This window comes from Peromyscus maniculatus, chromosome 20 (genome assembly GCF_049852395.1).
Source record: "Peromyscus maniculatus bairdii isolate BWxNUB_F1_BW_parent chromosome 20, HU_Pman_BW_mat_3.1, whole genome shotgun sequence".
Taxonomy (NCBI): Eukaryota; Metazoa; Chordata; class Mammalia; order Rodentia; family Cricetidae; genus Peromyscus; species Peromyscus maniculatus.
Window position 1 is genome coordinate 51,024,431 of NC_134871.1, and position 23,042 is coordinate 51,047,472.

General features: G+C 43.4%; 1 protein-coding gene across 2 annotated transcripts in view; it reads left to right on the plus strand.

The window, feature by feature from the left end:
• Positions 1-15,812, plus strand: part of Ep300 (EP300 lysine acetyltransferase) — a 71,299-nt gene extending 55,487 nt beyond the window's left edge. For both annotated transcript variants that reach the window (XM_006980188.4, XM_076556394.1), the window contains exons 20-31: positions 10-90; positions 2,439-2,495; positions 2,924-3,001; positions 4,691-4,758; positions 5,780-5,930; positions 6,045-6,191; positions 6,500-6,613; positions 7,455-7,620; positions 8,928-9,092; positions 11,190-11,351; positions 12,650-12,931; positions 13,157-15,812. In XM_006980188.4, the coding sequence (XP_006980250.2) occupies positions 10-90; positions 2,439-2,495; positions 2,924-3,001; positions 4,691-4,758; positions 5,780-5,930; positions 6,045-6,191; positions 6,500-6,613; positions 7,455-7,620; positions 8,928-9,092; positions 11,190-11,351; positions 12,650-12,931; positions 13,157-15,352 (3,667 nt within the window). In that variant the 3' untranslated portion in view covers positions 15,353-15,812. The remainder of the gene's footprint in view (positions 1-9; positions 91-2,438; positions 2,496-2,923; positions 3,002-4,690; positions 4,759-5,779; positions 5,931-6,044; positions 6,192-6,499; positions 6,614-7,454; positions 7,621-8,927; positions 9,093-11,189; positions 11,352-12,649; positions 12,932-13,156) is intronic.
• Positions 15,813-23,042: the final 7,230 nt, after the last annotated feature.

Genomic DNA, 23,042 nt, shown 5'->3' on the forward strand with positions numbered 1-23,042 from the left:
TGCCGACAGGTATCATTTCTGTGAGAAGTGTTTCAATGAAATCCAAGGGGAGAGCGTTTCTTTGGGGGATGACCCTTCCCAGCCTCAAACGTAAGTAACTACATTATTTTGAAAATGCTCTTTTGATTCTCCATTCTCAGGTGGTTGTTCTCAGGCATTTTTAAGTGAGCTCAGATTGTTGTCCCCCCAACGTTGTATCCACCAATCATAGCCAGCTATTTAAATACAAATGAGTTTAAGGTAAATGAATTATTAATTTTCAGTTGCAGTCTCTCACATAGAGGTACTTATCTCTGTCTTCTGGCTACCCGACTACTTATCCTAGATTCTGTTGGCATAACAAGGTTCTGTTAGCTGTTGCTGAGTTTAGAAATATCTGAGCATTGGATGGTCATCTTAATAATAAGTTTTGGGTTTTTTAAAATACAGCTTCTCTTCTAAAAATTGAAAGATTATTAAGTATATTGAATTTGACAGAGGTTGCACTCATACTGACTGCCCTTATACATTTTCTTGCAGATAACATAGTGCCCAGTGAATAGACTTTAATTAATATAAAGCTTTAAATGAGTCCTCCCGAGGCTTTGTAGTTTTTTAAGCTTTTAGTGTTAAAAACACCAAGAAAATTTTCAACGCATGGCCTGAACTGCCAACTAGTATTGTTAGTCTCTGTAACATAGAGTTAAATGCCATATTTCAGCATAATAGACAACTTAATGAAGAACTTTTAGGTGAACTTTTGAAATTTCCTTGGAATAGCCAGGCAGTGGTGGTACGTGCCTTTAATACCAGCACTTGGGAGGCAGAGGCAGGTGGATCTTTGTGAGTTTTAGGCCAGGCTGGTCTACAGAGCGAGATCCAGGACAGCCAGGACTGTTAAACAGAGAAACCCTGTCTTGAAGTGGGGAATAATTGTTAAAAATTTCCATGGGTTCATATTTACCTATGATAAACAGAAGCTGTTGAGAGCATTCCACAAAAATAGTGTCTTACAGGGTTAGTGAAACAGTACTAGTGAGATAAGCCTCTGAGACAAACTGGTGAAATTTTATAGTTTATGTTGTACAGCAACACTTTCCCTTTCAATTGCTATTGAAATACGGTGTAGGAGAACAGATGCTGGGAACCTAAAGACATTCTGAGTCTTAGCAGAATGAGAGAAGTCCACACTAGGGAGGGATTTCCCTGTAATGGTCAGGGATGTGCACACTTGACCCCTGGAATTACAGAGTGGCTTTAAATCAGTAAGGCTCTAAGGTTAGAAAGTATAGAATTCCCTTCGTGGTTCTGCAGGTCTATAAGGGGCCTAAGAGACTGAATTTTGTAAAAGTTCTCATGTCATTCTGGGTGCTGTTGGTCTTAGAGTCTCCTATCAAGTTCTTAGGACATACAGGAAGGTGAATGAACCTTGAAGCTTTTACTTATGTAAGAAACATTTAAATGCGGATATTGTTTAGTAAGGAAAAACCATAGTATCAAAATGTCAAGGTCAGTCTGTGAAGTCATGGAAAATAAATACTATGAAATAAAATAATTTTTGTCCTTCATATTGAATCTGAGGTAACTACAGGAATCTGAAGTATGCCTCTGTTTCCACCACTGCTTAAAAATACAGGACTTGATCATCTGGTTCCTAAAACCAAACCTCCTTCCTAAAATGAAGGAGTAGGTCCCCCCCCCCCTTTTTTTTAAAATTCCACCCTTCTAGGATCTCATTATGTAGTCCAGGTTGGTAACTAATTTGAAATCCTCTTGCCTCTAAACATGAACATGGGGGTTAGAGGTACTGTTGGCACGTACCTGTCAACTGGTTTGGTTTCTGTGTTCTTTTTGGAGTGGCAGTGAGGAGAGGATCTTACTCTGTATTCTAGACTAGCCTCAAACTCCAGGCAATTCTCCATCCTCAGCCTCCCAAATAGAACTATTCTTGTGTGTGTTTGTTTGTTTGTTTGTTTTTTAAAGACATGGTCCCTACATACCATTGCTTGTCTTTGAACTCACTATGTAGACCAGGCTGGCCTCAAACCCCTGCCTCTGCCTCCTGAGTGCTGGGCTTAAAGATGTGCACCACTGTGCCTGGCAAAAACTATTCTTAAATAGTTTATAACCACCATGTTCACAATGTGGGAACAGCAGATAATACAAAGTGCATCCTGTATACTGTATAGTGAACCAGACTTTTAAAGGGGAAGAGGCAGCCATGATAACACGAGGCAGAGGCCTGGAGAGCTCTGATTTCAAGGCCAGCCTTAGCTACATAATAAGATCCCGTTTGCAAAGCAACGAGGTACTGTAGAACATTCTTATATGCAACTAAATTTTCTATGGCCCAAGAAATACAGAAAATGAAATTTATTCAAACAGCATTCAGATTGCTATATATTCAAGTAGTTATTTGTGTGTATTTTTTTCTCATTATATCCATTTTCTCTCCTTAGTACAATAAATAAAGAACAATTTTCCAAGAGAAAAAATGACACGTTGGATCCTGAACTGTAAGTAGTCTCCCATGAATTGTTAGTACACTCTGGGCCTTTTTTCCAAGATGACTTAATATTCTTATGCTAAAATTTGCATGTCATAAATGTTAATAGCTAGTTAATAGTAAGCAGAAACATTTAGGCACTAAGGCTATTGCCCTTAGTGTGCATTCAGTGTTCCCTGTTGAGTGTCCTACTACTCCTGTCTAGGGCTGAGCTCTCTCTTCTCTGCATTTCCAGTGCGTATAGAGAATCCCTTAGACACAGGTTGGCTTTCTGAGCCTAAAGCACTGAAAAGTACAGGTGCCTCGGGTTGGGGACTTAGCTCAGTGGTAGAGTGCTTGCTAGCAAGCATAAATTGTTAGAATTTACAGGAGATACTGAACATTTCATTTGGTGATGATTTGAGATCAATCTTAGAAATTGATACTTTTTATTTCTAGGTTTGTTGAGTGCACAGAATGTGGAAGAAAGATGCACCAGATCTGTGTCCTTCATCATGAGATAATCTGGCCGTCTGGGTGAGGCGTAGGACATTGGCAGAAATGTTGTTTTCTTTTCATGAGCATTCTTAGCCATGACTGTATTATGTGTTCAGAATTATTGTTTGGTTTTGTTCAAGTTAGGGTCTCACTATGTAGCTCTCTATAGCTAGGAACATGCTATGTAGACCAGGTTGTCCCTAAATTCAAGAGAACCCTCCTCCTCCTGCCTTCTGAGTGCTAGGATCAAAGGTGTGCATCACCTACCTGAATAAAGTTACAATCTTCTAAGTATTTTCTTTGGGCTCAGAATCTGGCTTACTGTTACAGCATGTTTGCCACAAGTTAGGCTCTGGATTGTTTTTCTCCCTGTCCTGCATCTTGCTCTGTAGACCAGGCTGGACTCGAATTCAGAGATCCACCTGGCTCTTCCTTCCTGAGTGCTGAGATCAAAGCTGTGCGCCACCGTTGCCCAGTAGGCCCTGGGCTTTTTTATCCTAACACTGCCGAAACTTTTTTCTCTTTGGATTGGAAAAGGATCAGTCCAAAACCATTTTAAAACTTTAAAGAGCAGCTGAGGAGTTGGCTCACTGAGTAAAGCACCCCAAGTGTTAGGACATCCAAAACACTTGTAATGCCTACACAGGTGTGGCACCCACCTCTCAGCTCTCAACCTTTGGTAGGCAGCTATCCATACATATTTTTAAAAAAATAAATCTTAAATCTGAACAATATGGTGAAAACCTGTCTCCATAAAAGAAAGGAAGGAAATGTAATGCTGAGATTAAAGCCACTGTTAGCTATAACTAAATGTGCCAGACTTGGAAATGCTTACTGATACTACAATCTTTAAAAGTGTACAAGTGGTGATATAAAGCCAAGGAATACCTCCTTTATGAAACATCCTAGCTGTAATGGTCTACTAAATGACTCTTGGTGGGAGTGTAGGACCAGTAAGTTACATAGCTGTACTATGGTATAGACGCAGAGGATGTCAAATGAGATTCAGAAAGGATACCTCTCATTTCCCAGGAAAAACAAGTTAGAGAGTCAAAATTATGTTGTAGTGGGTAGGATCTACTCACTGTGTATTGTTCCCTTACTAGACTAATTGTTGATATAGCTAAGCAGATGAAAGAAATGGAAAATGTCATTTAATTTATCTGAAAATTGCCAATAGTGATTGTCAATGATTACCTTTAAATTTTCACTGTAATTTGTCTTTAAATATGCATGGGGAAATTGAGAGTTAAAGACCAGCCTGAGTATAATAGCTGAGGGATGCAGTTCAGTGGTAGGGAACTTGCCTAGTGTATATTTATAGAAATGGTGGGGGTAGGGGGTTTGGATTGTGTGTGTGAAGAAACATAGATTGGTGTCACACTTGTTGTATAATCAAGAATACCCTCCAACTCACTTCTCTCAGGTGCTGGCATTATAAAAGTGTAGCACAGAAACCTAAGGAAAGGGAAAGGGTCCTTTGTTTTGTTAGTGGTGGTTTTTTTGAGATGGTCTCACTGTAGCCCAGCCTGGCCAGCAGCTGCTCATGATCTTGCTGTCTCCCATTCCCAGTTGAGATTATAGTTTGTTCTCTGTCTCTCTCAGCTAGAACTCCCAAGCCTGCCTTCTAAAAGCTATTTGTACACTGTTACATATATAGGAATTCTTGTACCAAGTCGGTGGTGGTAGTAGTTGTATAAGCAATGTCCTCGTTTACATTTTATTTAGGTTTGTCTGTGATGGCTGTTTAAAGAAAACTGCACGCACTAGGAAAGAAAATAAGTTTTCTGCTAAAAGTAAGTATCATTATTTGAGGTAAAAAAAATTTGGCTTAAAAAATATAGCCAAGTGGTGTGGGTTCATGCCTTTAATTCCAGATACCTGAATAGTAGTGAAAATGAAACCAGCTGAAATTCATCAATTTTAACTCTCCGTTCCACGAGAGTTGGAACTTGCTCCATTGCAGCACATACCTCTTAATCCCTGTATTCCAAAGGCAGTTGGATCTCTTGAGTTTGAGGCCAGCTTTGGCTAAGTAGTGAGACTCTTTTGTTTCAAGAAAGAAACAAAAATTTTAAACCAACATGAAATAATTCTATAGCATACTGAACTATTTAGGAAAAAAAATTTTTTTAAAGATTTATTTTATTTATTATGTAAACAACATTCTTTCTGCAAGTTTGCCTGTACACCAGAAGAGGGAATCAGATCTTATTACAGATGGTTGTGAGCCACCCTGTGGTTGCTGGGAATTGAACTCAGGACCTCTGGAAGAGCAGTCAGTGCTCTTAACCACTGAGCCATCTCTCCAGCCCCCACATCTGATATTTTTAAAGAGACTTTTGTTAATTTTTTCTATCTTTATTCCTATATTTATTCCTGTTCTGGCACAGGTCATAATGTGGGCCAAGTGTAAAAGTGACTAGTACTCAGTTTCCCTCCTTTGGCAGTGTAGAGGTAATTTACAGAGACCTTCAGGCCTTAGATAAGCCTGTGTGTTGAGGAATAGGATAGCAGAGTTACCTTACAGTATTAAAAATCAAATACAAGCTAAGTAATGGTGGTGCACACCTTTAACCCCACACTCCCGGAGGCAGAGGCAGGTGGGTCTCTGTGAGTTCCAGAACAGCCTGGTCTACAGAGTGAGTTCCAGGACAGCCAGGGCTACCAAAAAGAAATCAAATACGTCCGTTTTATAGATGAACCTCAAGATGGACAGTAAAAAAATTGAACCATAGTAACTTTGTTCCTACTGTTTAATACTTGGAACTGAGCCCAGTGCCACACCTTGGTAACTTTTAACTTTTATATTCCTAGGATTGCCATCTACCAGACTTGGCACCTTCCTGGAAAATCGAGTGAATGACTTCCTAAGACGACAAAATCACCCTGAATCAGGAGAGGTCACTGTTAGGGTTGTTCATGCTTCTGACAAAACTGTGGAGGTGAAACCAGGCATGAAAGCAAGGTGTCTAGTAATTTCCTTTTCTTCTCTTATAGATCCACAGTTACGTTTGCTCAGTCACTGTTGATAATTTCCACCTGAATGATATGTGGTTTCCTTTCAATCTGAACTGTGTAGGTTTGTAGATAGTGGAGAGATGGCAGAATCTTTTCCATACCGAACCAAGGCCCTTTTTGCCTTTGAAGAAATCGATGGTGTTGACTTGTGTTTCTTTGGCATGCATGTTCAAGAGTATGGCTCTGACTGCCCCCCACCCAACCAAAGGTAGGACTTTCTTAACCATGACCAGCTTCTCATTTTGTGAGGGTGGGAACAGCATGGGGATTGGGTTCATACTATAACTAGTACAAAAGCTCACCTGGCAGAAACGTGATATTGTGTATAGCATGTACCAGATAAAAATTACGTAGACCCCATGGCCAACTCTGGTCCCCACACAGCCACAATCTATGCTTTTCCTATGATAATTTACAAATAGCAGTGAGCACAGGAAAGAAGGAAGATGTGTTTAGCCATGTAAATAATAACTTAATATGTGATAGAACACTTTTCTCTCCCTGTTTTTGATATAGGAGAGTATACATATCTTACCTCGATAGTGTTCATTTCTTCCGTCCTAAATGCTTGAGGACTGCAGTCTATCATGAAATCCTAATTGGATATTTAGAATATGTCAAGAAATTGGGGTAAGCCTATTAATAACTGCTGTCTTTTAAAAACAATGTGTTGTGGAAATGTGTAAGTATATATTTGGTTTTCTCGTGTTGGTCGTGAAATAGTAAAGCTATGATTTGAACCTGTTAGATTCTCTGTGATAGGAAGACTCTGATGTCACTATATATTTACCTACTTCACTGATCCTTTAGTTCTAGTTTGTTTAGTTAAACTCTTGTATTTTCAGTTTGAATTAAAAGTTATTGGTTGGAGAGATAGATGGCTCAGCAATTCAAGAGAACCTGGGTTCAATTGCCAGCACCTACATGGCAGCTCACAACTTTCTGTAACTCCAGTTCTAGGAGATCTGACATCCTCACAACAATGCACATAAAATTGGAGGGGAAAAAAAAAGTTGTTGATATTACTCATTTAAAGATAAAAATTTTCCTTGATCCTTTTGTACTTGGATAAAAAAACTGAAAACAAGTTGAATGTGATGGTGTGCACTTATAAATTCAGCATGTGGGAGGCTTGGGGCTGGAGAGTACAAGTTCATTTATAAGTTAAGATCTGAAGGTATTCTTGCCTTTAAAGTACATACCTTTCGATCTTAAAGCACAGGCTTTAGGATCAAGAACTGTCGTCCCCTCTATAAATGAAATTCACAACATGCCTCCATGGCCTTTCAAAACAAGTAGGTGGTATGAGAACTCTTAGTGCTTAAGTTGCTCCTAAGCATTTGGATCTGGGTTTTGGTCTTCTTTAGTAAGCATTTGTGTCTACGCTTTTTCACCTTGTGGTTTAAAGTGTATCACTGCCTTTCTCTAGCACAAATGATATCTTCTTGATGTCCTTTTCTTCGTGTTTTAGATACACAACAGGGCATATTTGGGCATGTCCACCGAGTGAAGGGGATGACTACATCTTCCACTGCCATCCTCCCGATCAGAAGATCCCAAAGCCCAAGCGCCTACAGGAATGGTACAAAAAGATGCTTGACAAGGCTGTGTCAGAACGTATTGTCCATGATTACAAGGTCAGTTGGAACATGGAAGTGAATTAGTCTTACTATTTTTGTCTTCTCTTTGACAAGTCTTCTGTTCTGGCTTATAATGGGCAATTGCTATAACTATGATAATTCATTAAAATAGATTTTTTAATTCATTAAAGGTTTTTTTATTTGGTTTTGGTTTTTCTGAGAGGGTGTCTCTGTGTACTGTGTACCTTTGGCACCTGTTCTAGAACTCACTCTATAGCCCAGGCTGGACTGGAACTCAAGAGATCCGCCTGCCTCTGCCTCCTGAGTGCTGGGTTCAAAGGTGTGCGCCACCACCGCCCAGATAAAGTATATGTTTTATACAGAAGTTTTCAAAGTAAGAAAAGCTAGGTGTTAGGTGGCTTACGCATCAGCAAAATCTGGTAGTGCTTGCCTATAATCTCACATCAGAAACCAAGGCAAGAGGATTAGGAGGTTAAGACAACTATCATGGGTCTCTGGAGTGATGGATTAGCAATTTAGAGGCCTTGTTCTTGCAGAGGACCTAGATTCAGTTTCCAACACCCACGTGGTGGCTCAGCATTCATCTATGACTTCAGGTAATCTGACTCCCTTTTCTGTCCTCGGTGGGCATCAGGCACATGCATGGTACACACAAACGCATGCAGGCCAAATATTCATATAAGATAAAAATCAATATATCTTATTTTTTAATAGTTAAATCTAACGTAGATAGGACATGGTGGTGTGTGCCTTTACCAGTGAATAGGCAGAGACGGACAAATCTCATCTATATAGGGAATTCCTGAACATCCTGGGCTATGTAGTAACATGTCTCAAAAAAGAACTAGGCATGGTGAGGTATGCCTTTAATCCTAGCACTCAGGAGACTGAAGCAGGTAGATCTCTGTGAGTTCTGAGGCCATCCTGGTCTACATAATGAGCTCCAGGCCAGCCAAGGGTACACAATGAGAACCTGCCTCAAAGAAGGAAATATATTGGTACAATGTCAAATGTGTTCTCAATGTTTCTCTGGAATGTGCCCTGAAGGACATTTTCATTTTTGCCATACAATGAAAGCTTTTTAAGAAAAGAAAGCATTGCTGGGCGGTGGTGGAGCACGCCTTTAATCCCAGCACTCGGGAGGCAGAGCCAGGTGGATCGCTGTGAGTTCAAGGCCAGCCTGGGCTACCAAGTGAGCTCCAGGAAAGGCGCAGAACTACACAGAGAAACCCTGTCTCGAAGAAAAAAAAAAAAAGAAAAAAAATAAAGCATAGAAATTCCTAATTGTTCTTTGAAATTCCTAATTACTTCCTTGGGTTTTTTTGTTTTGTTTTTTTCAACAGGATATTTTAAAACAAGCTACTGAAGATCGATTAACAAGTGCAAAGGAGTTACCCTACTTTGAAGGTGATTTCTGGCCCAATGTTCTGGAAGAAAGCATTAAAGAACTTGAACAGGAAGAGGAAGAGAGAAAACGGGAAGAGAACACCAGCAATGAGAGTACTGATGTAAGGGCTCTTTTTCTCTGCAGTGTCTGTGTTGATAGCTGATAATACAGAAAGGAGTTTACAATGTCTGTGTTTATTTAAACAACTGTGTAACAGCGGTAGCTGTCCTGGAACTCACTCTGTAGACCAGGCTGGCCTTGAACTCACAGAGATCCACCTGCCTCTGCCTCCTGAATTCTGGGATGAAAGGCTTGTGCCACCTCTGCCCGTCCACTTAGTGGTCTGCACTTTCTCTCAGCACTCAGGGGATGCAAAGTCAGCCTGGGCCACATAGTTCAAGGCCCACCTTGGTTGCAGAACCAACCCTGTCTCAGAATGAAGGGTTACTGTGATTCTAACTAGAATCCTAGATGTTGAAGTTCCTGAAAAATATACAGTAAAAATACCTAACTGTCCAAATTATAACTAGTATAGGCTTTGTAGCCTGCATATCCTCTCTAGTGTATTTTTCTAGAAGTGCTGATGATCACGCCCAGGCTGATCATGCTGCTACTAGGCAGGTTCTCTGCCACTGAAGTGCTGTACCCACACAGCCTTTTTTATAACTGCTTTTTAACTTAACCATACAAAAACAGGCCAGGAACAGACTTAACCTGTCTGCTTAATAGAACCTGACCTAGTACCCTAGTCTCTTATTGACCATGTTTTCTAGGTAAAATCTATGTTTTCAACTTAGTAAAATCAGTTGTGGCTAGGCACAGTGATACACTTTTTTTATTTAAGCATTCAAAAAGCAGAGACAGGAAGGTATATGTGAGTTCTAAAGCCAGACTTCTATGTACTGAAACCATGTCCAAAACAAAGCTTGGGCAGGTGAGATAGCTCTGGGTGAAGGCCTTTAGCCACCAAACCCTTAGTTCACTCCTTGTCCCCAGACTGTTGAAGCAGAGAACTGGCTCTCATACATTACTCTCTGACCTCCACACCTGTGTGCTGTGGTGCTCAAACATGAACACACATACATGCAAGGGCCCTAGAAAAAGTTCAGTCTACAGCATCAAAAAACAAAAGAAAAGGCTCTTAAGCCAAGCATGGCAGTTGCCTGCCTGTAATCTCATTATTTGGATGGTAGATATAGGAAGGTCAGTTTAAGGCTGAGGTGAAATTCCATGATACACAAGTCTCTGTTTCAATTCTCTCTCTCTCTCCCCCCCCCCCCAAATTTACCATAATTTCCCCCCTTCCCCATGACAGGGTTTCTCTGTATAGCCCTGTCTGTCTTGGAACTCACTCTATAGACCAAACTGGCCCCCATCATCTGCCTTTGCCTCCCAAGTGCTGGGATTAATGGAGGGAGCAAGCCTGCTCTCCAAAATGCTTTAACCTTTGGTTAAATTCACTGATAGATTGTGGGTGAAAAAGGAGACAAACACCAAAGCCTGCTTCCTACTTCCATGCTCCATGGTTTTCATGGGTCACCAACCTTGGTGCCACTCATTCTTCACCCCTGTCCCAAATATGGGACACATCAATCTCTGTAACTCTGTAAACTCGGGCTTTTCGTTTATTTTTATTTTTTGTTTTTTTCTAGATAGATTTTCTCTGTGTAGCCCTGGCCTGAAATTCGCTCTGTAGACCAGGCTGGCCTCAAACTCAGAGATCTGCCTGTCTCTGCCTCCCAAGTGCTGGGATTAAAGGCGTGTGCCACCACTGCCTGTCAAAATGGGGGTTTTCTAGATTTCTTTAAATGAAGCTTGAGGTCTTCACTAGGAGGCAATTGGGAGAGGTGGCCCAGTACTCACGAGCACTTGCTGCACTTTCAGAGGACCTCAGTTCCATTCTGTTCCCTGCACCCACAACAGGAAGCTCATAACTGTAACTCCAGTTTTGGACTCAGACAGCCTGTGAAAGCACCTACATGTGGGTGGCACACACTCCTACAGCTACACACAAACATAGATAAAAGAATAGTTATGCATTAGCTGGTGGGGTAAAATAAGAAACAGTTTTAAAAGGAGTGGATGATGAGCATCTAGAGAAATAAAATACCGGCAAGAATGGAGTATCCTGTTTCAAAGAAAAGAAGCTCTTGCCTTCAATCTTATTTCCAAATCCGTCCAAACAACATTTTCATTTCTACTTTGTGCTGCCCTACAGGTAACAAAAGGGGACAGCAAAAATGCTAAGAAGAAGAATAACAAGAAAACCAGCAAAAACAAGAGCAGCCTGAGTAGGGGCAGTAAGAAGAAGCCTGGTATGCCCAATGTGTCTAATGACCTGTCTCAGAAACTGTATGCCACCATGGAAAAGCATAAAGAGGTGAGGGGCAATCCTTCAAGGTAGAAGGGTCTGTACTGTAGCAGGTGATGTTCTCAACTGCCCACCCGAACTGACATTGTAATGAGAACTCCAGGTTGCTGAAAATGAGGAGGACAGAAATGGTTTGAGGGATGACTGGGATGAAAAGAAGATGTGTATAGACTTTGATGTAAAACAGAAAATGTTTTAATTTTAACTGTGTGACTGATAATTCATTCCCTCAGCCATGCCACTGGTAAGGAAGGGCCTGCATTCTAGCAGACACCACTATCAGAATACACCTAATATCCTGGCCCAATTTGGAGGATAAAGTACTGTTTGAATAAGCTCATGGTAATTGATAAGACTTAAATTGTCTAATCTTAGGCGCTAGAATCTCAAGTGGTTCAGAGACATACATTCAGGCAAAGCACTCATGAACATAAATCTAATATATGTATACACATGCATCTTGTAAATTGATAACTGAAAAAGCTGTATAGACTTCCTCTGCCATTTGCTATTTATTTGTTGTCTGTGTTTTAGCAAGTACCTTCCAAGAAAAACATCCAAACTGATGAGAATTGTGTTGAGTTGCCATGTCTTCACAGTGATCCTTTTTGAACAGGTCTCAGTCTTCTGTCAAGCCATGGGCATTTTTGTTGATAGTCCAGGCCAGGGTCTTGCATAGTATCTCCATTTAGATTTGACTGGATACTTCCTTGTACTTAGATTCAGGTTAAACCACAGGCCCCATCTTAAAGTATACTACTGACTGCATGTGTGCTGGCCCTGAACTAGTCTGGTTTGGTTTGATTTAGACAGGTTCTAACTGTGTAGACCAGACTTGTGTCAAACTCACAGAAAGCACCTGATTCTGACTTCAGATTGCTGTGTCAACTACACCCAGCCCTAGACTGTTCTTATCTTGAAGATGCTACGGAAATGAAGTAACAAGATATTAGTTTAAAGGGTTCTTTTGGTTTGTTGTTGTTTTTTTGTTTGTTTGTTTTCGAGACAGGGTTTCTCTGTGTAGCCCTGGCTATCCTGAACTCCCTCTGTAGACCAGGCTGGCCTCAAACTCACAGAGATCCACCTGCGCTTCCTCCTGAGTGTTAGATTAAATGTATGCACAGTCACCCCCCTGGCCTGAGTTTTAGGTTCTTTATATTCAAGTCTCAAAATGAACAAGGATAGGAGATGGGAAGTATGGCTGTCAGCTAACCCTGAACCCACTCACCCTGCTGTGGTCTCTCTGGTGCCTTTCTGCTGCAGTGGCGTTGTACTTGCAGAGTCACAGCGATCTTGTCTCTTGGCAGGTCTTCTTTGTAATCCGCCTCATCGCTTGTCCTGCTCCCAACTCCCTGCCTCCCATTGTTGATCCTGACCCTCTCATCCCCTGTGACCTGATGGATGGTCGAGATGCATTCCTCACCCTTGCAAGGGATAAGCACCTGGAATTCTCTTCCCTCCGAAGAGCCCAGTGGTCTACCATGTGCATGCTGGTGGAGCTGCATACACAGAGTCAGGATCGATTTGTCTACACCTGCAACGAGTGCAAGCACCATGTGGAGACACGCTGGCATTGCACTGTGTGTGAGGTGGGTACCACCTTGTGAGGAGGCAGGACAGGCCACATTGGTCCCCACTGTCTGACTTACATAGGCACGTGTTAACACCTGCCCTCGTGAGGAGTGACGAGATGAAGAGAATGGTTTTGTCTTTTTATAAATGGAGCTTGTCTAGCCCTGTCAAAATATATACAATGCTTTTGAATTATTTCAGTCTTGCAGAGTTGACATTCATCTCTGGTTTTTCCCCTCCAGGATTATGATCTGTGTATCACCTGTTATAACACTAAAAACCATGACCACAAAATGGAGAAACTAGGCCTTGGCTTAGATGATGAGAGCAACAACCAGCAAGCCGCAGCCACACAGAGCCCAGGAGACTCTCGCCGCCTGAGCATCCAACGCTGCATACAATCTCTGGTACATGCCTGCCAGTGCCGCAATGCCAACTGTTCCCTGCCTTCCTGCCAGAAGATGAAGAGGGTCGTACAGCACACCAAAGGCTGCAAACGGAAAACCAATGGTGGATGCCCCATCTGCAAACAGCTCATCGCCCTCTGCTGCTACCACGCCAAGCACTGCCAGGAGAACAAATGCCCGGTGCCATTCTGCCTCAACATCAAGCAAAAGCTCAGGCAGCAACAACTGCAGCACCGGCTCCAACAGGCTCAGATGCTCCGCAGGAGGATGGCCAGCATGCAGCGGACTGGTGTGGCGGGGCAGCAGCAGGGCCTACCTTCCCCAACTCCTGCCACTCCTACCACCCCAACTGGCCAACAGCCGTCCACCCCACAGACACCCCAGCCCCAACCCACCTCTCAACCTCAGCCCACTCCTCCCAACAACATGCCACCCTACTTGCCCAGGACTCAAACTACGGGCCCTGTGTCCCAGGGTAAGGCAGCAGGCCAAGTGACCCCACCAACCCCACCTCAGACTGCTCAGCCCTCTCTTCCAGGGCCTCCACCTGCTGCAGTAGAAATGGCAATGCAGATTCAGAGGGCAGCAGAGACACAGCGCCAGATGGCTCATGTACAAATTTTCCAAAGGCCAATCCAGCACCAGATGCCCCCGATGACACCCATGGCCCCTATGGGCATGAACCCACCTCCCATGGCCAGGGGTCCTGGTGGGCATTTGGAGCCAGGAATGGGTCCCACAGGAATGCAGCAGCAGCCACCTTGGGCCCAAGGAGGAATGCCTCAGCCACAGCAGATGCAATCAGGGATGCCAAGGCCAGCCATGATGTCAGTGGCCCAGCATGGTCAGCCCTTGAACATGGCACCACAGCCAGGATTGGGCCAAGTAGGTGTGAGCCCACTTAAACCAGGCACTGTGTCTCAACAAGCCTTACAAAACCTTTTGCGGACTCTCAGGTCTCCCAGTTCTCCCTTACAGCAGCAACAGGTGCTTAGTATCCTTCACGCCAACCCCCAACTGTTGGCTGCATTTATCAAGCAGCGGGCTGCCAAGTATGCCAACTCCAATCCACAACCTCTCCCTGGACAGCCTGGCATGCCCCAGGGACAGCCAGGGCTGCAGCCACCTACCATGCCTGGTCAGCAAGGTGTCCACTCCAACCCAGCCTTGCAGAACATGAATCCTATGCAGGCAGGTGTCCAGAGAGCTGGCCTGCCCCAGCAGCAACCCCAGCAGCAGCTCCAGCCACCCATGGGAGGAATGAGTCCCCAGACTCAGCAAATGAACATGAATCACAGTGCCATGCCTTCACAGTTCCGAGACATCTTAAGACGTCAGATGATGCAACAGCAGGGAGCAGGGCCAGGAATTGGCCCTGGAATGGCTAACCACAACCAGTTCCAGCAACCCCAAGGAATTGGCTACCCACCCCAGCAGCAACAGCAGCAGCAGCAGCAGCGGATGCAGCATCACATGCAGCAGATGCAGCAAGGGAATATGGGACAGATGGGCCAGCTCCCCCAGGCTTTGGGAGCAGAGGCAGGAGCCAGTCTACAGGTCTATCAGCAGCGACTTCTTCAGCAACAGATGGGGTCTCCTGCTCAGCCCAACCCTATGAGTCCACAGCAGCATATGCTCCCAAACCAGGCACAGTCCCCACACCTGCAAGGTCAGCAGATCCCTAATTCTCTCTCCAATCAAGTGCGTTCTCCCCAGCCCGTCCCTTCTCCGCGACCACAGTCTCAGCCCCCCCATTCCAGCCCATCTCCGAGGATGCAGCCTCAGCCTTCTCCACACCATGTTTCTCCACAGACCAGTTCCCCACATCCTGGACTGGTAGCTGCCCAGGCTGCCAACCCCATGGAACAAGGGCATTTTGCCAGCCCAGACCAGAATTCAATGCTTTCACAGCTTGCTAGCAATCCAGGCATGGCAAACCTCCACGGTGCAAGCGCCACGGACCTGGGACTGAGCACTGATAATGCAGACTTGAATTCAAACCTCTCACAGAGTACACTAGACATACACTAGAGACACCTTGTAATATTTTGGGAGCAAAAAAATTATTTTCTCTTAACAAGACTTTTTGTACTGAAAACAATTTTTTTGAATCTTTCTTAGCCTAAAAGACAATTTTCCTTGGAACATGTAAAAACTGTGCAGTAGCCGTTTGTGGTTAAAGCAAACATGCCAGATGAACCTGAGGGATAATAGATTACAAAGAATATATTTTTGTTACGGCTGGTGACCCCAGCTGTTTTCCCCCCCTTGTGTGTGTGGTTCAAGTGTGCACTGGGAGGCGACTGAGGTCTGAAGCCAACCATATGCTCCTGCCTTGCACCTCCAATAGGTTTTATTATTTTTTTTAAATTAATGAAAATATGTAATATTAATAGTTATTATTTACTGGTGCAGATGGTTGACATTTTTCCCTATTTTCCTCACTTTATGGAAGAATTTAAAAAAAAAAAAAAAAAGAACATTTCTAAAACCAGAGGACAAAAGGGGTTAATGTTACTTAAAATTACATTATATATATATATATATATAAATATATATAAATATATTAAGATACCAATTTTTTTCTCTGGGTGCAAAGATGTTTGTTCTTTTAAAAATGTTTAAAAAAAAAAAAAGCCTCCTCTTTCCACCCCTCAAGTCAACTTTTGTGCTCCAGAAGATTTTCTATTCCGTAAGTCTGAGCGTAAAACTTCAAGTATTAAGATAATTTGTACATGTAGAGAAAAAAAATGACTTTTTCAAAATATACAGGGGCAGCTGCCAAATTGATGTATTATAATATTGTGGTTCTGTTTCTTGAGAGAATTTTTTTGTTATTTTTACATCTAACAAAGGAAAAAATTTAAAAAGAGGGTAAGAAACGACTCCAATGGGGTGATTTTAACATGCAAATGTTCGAGGTTTCTTCGCTTGCTTTCTTCCTTACTCTGCCCCCACACACACATACACTTTCTGTAAAACTTGAAAATAGAAAGCAAAAACCCTCAACTGTTGTAAATCATGCAATTAAAGTTGATTACTTATAAATATGAACTTTGGATCACTGTATAGACTGTTAAATTTGATTTCTTATTACCTATTGTTAAATAAACTGTGTGAGACAGACACCTCGGCTTGTTTCACTTCTTTAAGGCTCATCTTAGTCTTAGAGAAGACCAGGTCAGCACTGGAGATGAAGCTGGTAGACTGCTTGCTATGTATGCCTATGTACAAGTCAGTCCCCAGCCAGCACCCCAGCAGGCATGTACCTGCAATCCTAGTCCTCAGAGAATAGAAATAGAAAGATCAGTAGCTGAAAGTTGTTTTCAGCTATGCTGCAAATTGGTGGACAGTCTATGCTACTTGAGACCCTGTCTCGGAATTTCAAAAAACCAAAAATAGCACAAAAGAAAAAGAAAAGCTGCTACTTAGCAAGCCTATTTAGGGCCGAGAGTAAACGTTTGGCATGCCCACTAACTTATATGTAATAAGTCACTAAATTTGCCGAACTTTTCCAAAGTTCAGGAGATAGAGACCCCCCCACACACTGCTCCACCAAAAAGCAGCCTTTGGTGGCACACATTTTTAATCCTAGGGCTTGAGAAGCAGAAGTATTACTTAGTTGTTGTGTGTTACTGTTATTTTGTGTCTGCACTTACATGCCATGACACATGTGGAAGACAGTGACGTGGCCAGAGCCCTTTCTCTTCACACACGGGGCGGCTTTCAAACGTGTAACAATCCTGCTCCTTCATCCTGAGTGCTGGGATTACAGGCTTTGTGACACTACTCACGGCCCAAATTATTTCTTCACACACTTTTACAGTCTTGAAATATAAGATGGGCTTGAGGGGAAAATAAGACTCAAAGGACTACACTACCGCTTCTACAAGATTTTTTGTTTTGTTTTGTTTCTTTTATTTGGTTTTGGGGTTTTCTTTGAAGTTTTGTTTTGGGTGGGAGGTTGCAAGGGCAGAGAGCAGATTCGAGGGGACTGGGAGATGTGGTATCGGAATTCATGATGTGAAATCCATGTGAATAAAAGTTAAAAAAATAAATGGACTGGAACATGTTAGCATTCACCAAGGACAACCTTGCCTGAGATCAACTCACCCAGCAGACACAGCACCTAGTTCTGGGCTAGGTCTGACCACATACACAAACAGGCTTCCTGGCCCTTGAGCAGTCTGCCTGTGCCCTCATGCTGGCTTCCTGGAGGCGGGGGGGGGGGGATGGGAGGGAGTGGGCTATGTGTACAAGTTGAACAGGGCTGGGGCTGTTTTGAGTTTGTAGAGTGCTTCCTTAAAAGGTAAGGCCCTGGGTTTGTCCCTTCACTCTCCCTCTCGCCCAAATGTCTCTATGAGACCCTATCGAAAGAAATCAAATGGTGGTGTTTGCCTTTAGCACTTGGGAGAGAGACTGGTATTAACTTTTGAGTTGGAGGCCAGCTTGGCCTTCATGGAGGGTTCTAGGCTAGCCAGGCATACATAGTAAGACTCTGTCTCAAATGTTCTAAAAGTTAAGAAACGGGCTGGAGAGATGGCTCAGAGGTTAGGAGCACTGGCTGCTCTTCCAGAGGACCTGAGTTCAATTCCCAGCAATCACATGGTGGCTCACAACCATCAATAATGAGATCTGGTGCCCTCTTCTGGCCTGCAGACTTAATGTATACATAATAAATAAATAAATCTTTAAAAAAAAAAAAAAAAAGAAACAGAAGCTGGCCACACGTGGTGGCGCAGGCCTTTAATCCCAGCACTCGGGAGGCAGAGACAGGCTGATCTCTGTGAGTTTGAGGCCAGCCTGGTCTACAGAGCAAGTCTAGGGACACTGCTATAAAAGAAAAATTTTGGTTAGCCTGGTCTACATAGAGATAGATGCCTTGTCTGAAAAAAATTATCAGACATGCAAAGTGGCCCAACAATAAGAGACCTAATAATCTGAGTTCAATTTCTGATCCCATAAGGTGGCAGGAGAGAACTGCCACCCAGAAGTTGTCCCCTGACCGCCACTCTCACATATACAAATAAATGTCAAAGAAGTTTACATTTATATTCTGTAATTGGAAAATTGTACCTGTGTGGAGGTCAAAGGACAAACTCTTCCAACATGTAGATTCTAGGGACCAAACTCAAGGCTTCAGGGTTGGCAGCAATCACCTTTACCTACTGAGGTATCTTTCGAATTCAAAGTAATTTTTAAAATTAAAAGGCAGAGGCAGGCACATGTCTGAGTTCAAGGACAGCCTGGTCTACAGAGGGAGTTCCAGGACAGCCAGCAGAAACCCCTTGGGTCGGGGTGGGAGTACATAAAAATATAGCAGACTGTCCATTCTGGCTCTGGGACAAGGAAGGGATATGTTTAGAGAGTTTCTAAATTTCCTTTTATTTTTCTTTTAATTCATTTTGTATTTCCTTATTTTGGGGGAGATGATATTTTATGAGAACTGGCCTGCTTTCTTTTCCTTCCTGGAACTCAATCCTTCTTCATAACTTGTCAGCTTAACTATCTTAGAAACCTGTCTCAAAAAACCAACAAAAAGAACCAAAAAAAAAAAAAAAAAAAAAGTCTCAACTGAATTCCTAATTCATTTTAACTTAGGTAAGGGCTCCTGTCGTGGGGGATCCAGCTCATCTTTCCAACTATGAAACTGGAAAGCTTGGGCTTCTGTTTTCATGCAGTGGGGATTGATACACATTAATATTCAAAAGAGGCCGGGTGGTGGTGATGCCCGCCTTTAATCCCAGCACTCGAGAGGCAGAGGCAGGTGGATCTCTGTGAGTTCGAGGCCAGCCTGGTCTGCAGAGCAAGATCCAGGACAGGCACCAAAACTACACAGAGAAACCCTGTCTCAAAAAATAAAAAAGATTCAAAAGATAGCTGAGCCGTGGTGGTGAACACCTTTGATCCTAGCACTTGGGAGTCAGAGGCAGTCCCCTGTGAGTTCCAGGCCGGCCTGGTCTAGAGACAGCCAGGGGTACAGAGGGAAACCTGTTTTGAAAAACAAAAAAAGCAAAAGAACAACAACAAAAATGAGGTTGATGGATTTTCTGACTGGTTCAGACTTGATGGGAAAGTGTCCCAAGCTTACATGACATCCCCCTCCAGATCCTGGTCCTCTAGTCCTAGCTACCTTCCGGTCTTTGCTCTACCATGTCACAGGCCTCTCAAAGCAAGCGCAATTCTTGTTGTTGTTCTTTTTAGACAGGGTCTCTTACAGCCCAGGCTGGCCTTGAATTTGCTATGTAGCTGTCCGTGGCTAGCCCTGAACCTTCTCATCCTCCAGCACCCACCTGTCAAGTTCAGAGGTCACAGGTTTGTGCCATCACAGTCAAACCCAAGGCTGGGATAAGCACTCCTACCGACTGAGCTACATCTCAGCTCCCTAGGTATTGATTTATTATTGTGTAGGTATGTGGGTGGGTGCATGCAGGCACGTGTGTGCCGCATGGTATTGATTTATTATTGTGTATGTAATTGGGTAGGTGCATGCAGGCACATGTGTTTACACGGCACGACTGGAGGTCATAGAACAACATTGGGTTGGAAGGATCACACTTAGGTCACCAGGCGTGTCCTGAAAATGCACTGACCTGCTTAGCCACACTTCCAGACCCTTTTGCTTTCCTTGCTTTTTTTTCCTTAAAAAAGGTTTTATTGTTACTTATTATATTATTGTTAATATTGTTATTGAGACAGGATGCCACTTTGTAGCCCTTGCTGGTCTGGAACTTGTATGTAAACCAGGCTGAAACTCATAAGCTCCTCCTGCCTCTGCCTCTCAGTGCTGGGATTAAAGGCGAGCAACACCGTGCCCAGCTTACTGTTTGTTTTTAAATGGGTGTGTTCGTGTAAGTGGATGTTACCAGGGTCCTGGTGACTGCAGTGGTCGGATGAGAGTGTTGGAGCCTCTGAAGATGGAGTTCCAGGCAGCTGTGAGCTGTCTGATAGGAGAAGTGAACTTGGGTTCTCTAGAAGAATAGCAAGTAATCTTAACCACTGAACCATCTCTCCAAATCCCTGTCCCCACCACTTTTTCTTTCTTTCTTTCTTTCTTTCTTTCTTTCTTTCTTTCTTTCTTTCTTTCTTTCTTTCTTTCTTTCTTTCTTTCTTTCTTTCTTTCTTTCTTTCTTCCTTCCTTCCTTCCTTCCTTCCTTCCTTCCTTCCTTCCTTTCTCTCTCTCCTCTCTCTTTCTTTCTTCTTTCTTCTTTCTTTCTTTCTTTCTTTCTTTCTTTCTTTCTTTCTTTCTTTCTTTCTTTCTTTCTTCCTTTCTTCCTTCCTTCCTTCCTACCTTCCTTCCTTTCTCTCTCTCTCTTTCTTTCTTTCTCTCTCTCTTTCTTTCTTTCTTTCTTTCTTTCTTTCTTTTTGTTTTGCTTTTCAAGACAAAGTTTCTCTGTGTAGCCCTGGCTGGCCTCGAACTCACAGAGATCCACCTGGCTCTGCCTCCCAAGTGCTGGGATTAAAGGCATGTGCCACCACTGCCTAGCTTGACTATATATTTTATGTCTGTGTGAGGGTGTCAGGTCCACTGGAACTGAGTTCCAGGCAGCTTAACTGCTGAGCCATCTCTCCAACCCCATCATCTTTTATCTGAATTATTATTATTATTATTATTATTATTATACTGGTCAAGTGAAGTAGTGGGAGTGGAGAAGGAACAAAGAAATCTGTAACTGGTTGTGATCAATTAGTTGTAAACACCACTACCCTCGGACCAACCTTATCTGAATTATTATAGGAGTTTTCTAATTGGCCCTTCCCGCTGTTTCTCTTGACCTACCTTCAGTTTGTTCTATACACAGCAGCCAGAGAGTGATCTCTGTTTCATTTTTGAGACAATCTTATGTCACCCAGGCTATCTGACACTCAGTACCTGGAGGAAGGTAAACTTGAACTGCTCATCCTCCTGCCTCTACCTCCCCAATGCTAGGACCACAGGTGTGTGTACTACATGCGGCTGAGAGTGACTTTAATTCAAGAAGGCCTTGCTCTATGGAAATGGTATTCCGTCCGGGGTGAATTCTCGTTCTCAGTTCACAAGTCAACTCAAGCCCAGAACCCAAGGACGGAAGGGAAGAGAAGGGTCTAGCAAAGGCCGGAAGCCTGGAGAGAACACAGGCCGAGTCACTCAGTCTTAACGCGTTTATTTGAAAGCCAAAGAGAAACTATTAGGAGGGTTGTTTTTTTTTTTTTTTTACTTTTGTTTTTTGTTTGTTTGGTTGGTTTTGGTGGTGGTGGTGGTGTTTGTTTTTGTTTTTGTTTTCCAGACAAGGTTTCTCTGTGTATCCCTGGCTGTCCTGGAACTCACTCTATAGACCAGACTGGCCTGGAACTCACAGAGATCACCTGCCTCTGCCTCCAGTTTGCTGGGATTAAAGGAGTGCGCCACAGCACCACCTGGCTTCTAATTTTTAATATATCATTATTTCATGTGTACGGATGTTTTGTCTGCATGTATGTCTGTACCAGAGGCGGTGTGGAACTGGACTTACAGATGGCTGTGAGTCACCATGTGGGTGTTAGGAATTGAACTCATCTTCTGCGAGAGCACCTGGTACTTTTAACCACCGATAAGGCATCACTCCAGCCCTAGGAGGTTTTTGAACCTTGAATTCTTTCCTAGCATGTCCAAGGCCCTGTATTTGTGTGGATTAAATTATTTGTGTGGATTAAAGGTGAAGATTCAGTGTGGGCATGATGGCTCAGTCAATAAACCCTTGCCACGCAAACCTGAGGACCTGGGCTGCATCCTCTGCACCCTTGTAAAAGCTGTGTCCCTCTGCATCCTCCTGAGATCCCAGTACTGGGGAGGTGGAGACAGACAACCTGGAACTTCCTGGCCACCGAATCTCACTGAATGGTGAGCTCCAGCTTCAGCGTGAGACACTGTCTCCCACGCAACAAAATTCCCGGCCAGCCAGAGATACATAACAAGTCTCTGAACCACCACCCTGGAAAAAAACAAAAACAAACAAACACACAAACAAAAAAAAAAAACAACAAAATCCTCACTGACATCCAATAGTGTGTGCAGAAACTCACAATGGGTCACACTGCAGAGAATGAGCGTCAATGGAGTGGGCACCCGCAAATGGGACAATACACACGCCCATCCCTCAGGCCCCAGGGATCCTCACAGAACTGAGGAGTTGGTCAATTTTTTGTTTTCCTTTTTCTTTTTCAAAAGGGTTTCTCTGTGTAGCCCTGTAGACTAGCCTGACCTCTAACTCACAGAGATCCGCCTGCCTCTGTCTCCTGAGTGCTGGGATAAAAGGCCTGTGCCACCACCACTAGGCAATTTGGTAAATTTTTCAGAGACCAGAGCTAAAGGATGTCTCTGGACACGACAGGACCACTGCACCCATAAATCTACAGCAGCTGTGGCTGCCTGTAATAAGGCATGCACTAGATGAAGCCAACAACTTCCCAGGAGGGAGTGGGAAGGGGGTTGTGAGCTCCTACTCCTAACTGAGGCACCATGGACAGCAGCAGATTTGGGGGGAGTTGGTGGTTTTCTTTAAGGTATGGCTCCTGGGAGGCCAACCACACTCGAGTGGTGGCTCTACACCGAGAAATATGAGGGCTGCACAAATTAGACTCAGAGGCTTTTTTAAAACAGTAACAAAGGCCAGGCGGTGGTGGCACACGCCTTTAATCCCAGCACCCGGAGAAGCAGAGGCAGGCAGATCTCTGTGAGTTCCAGGCCAGCCTAGGCTACAGA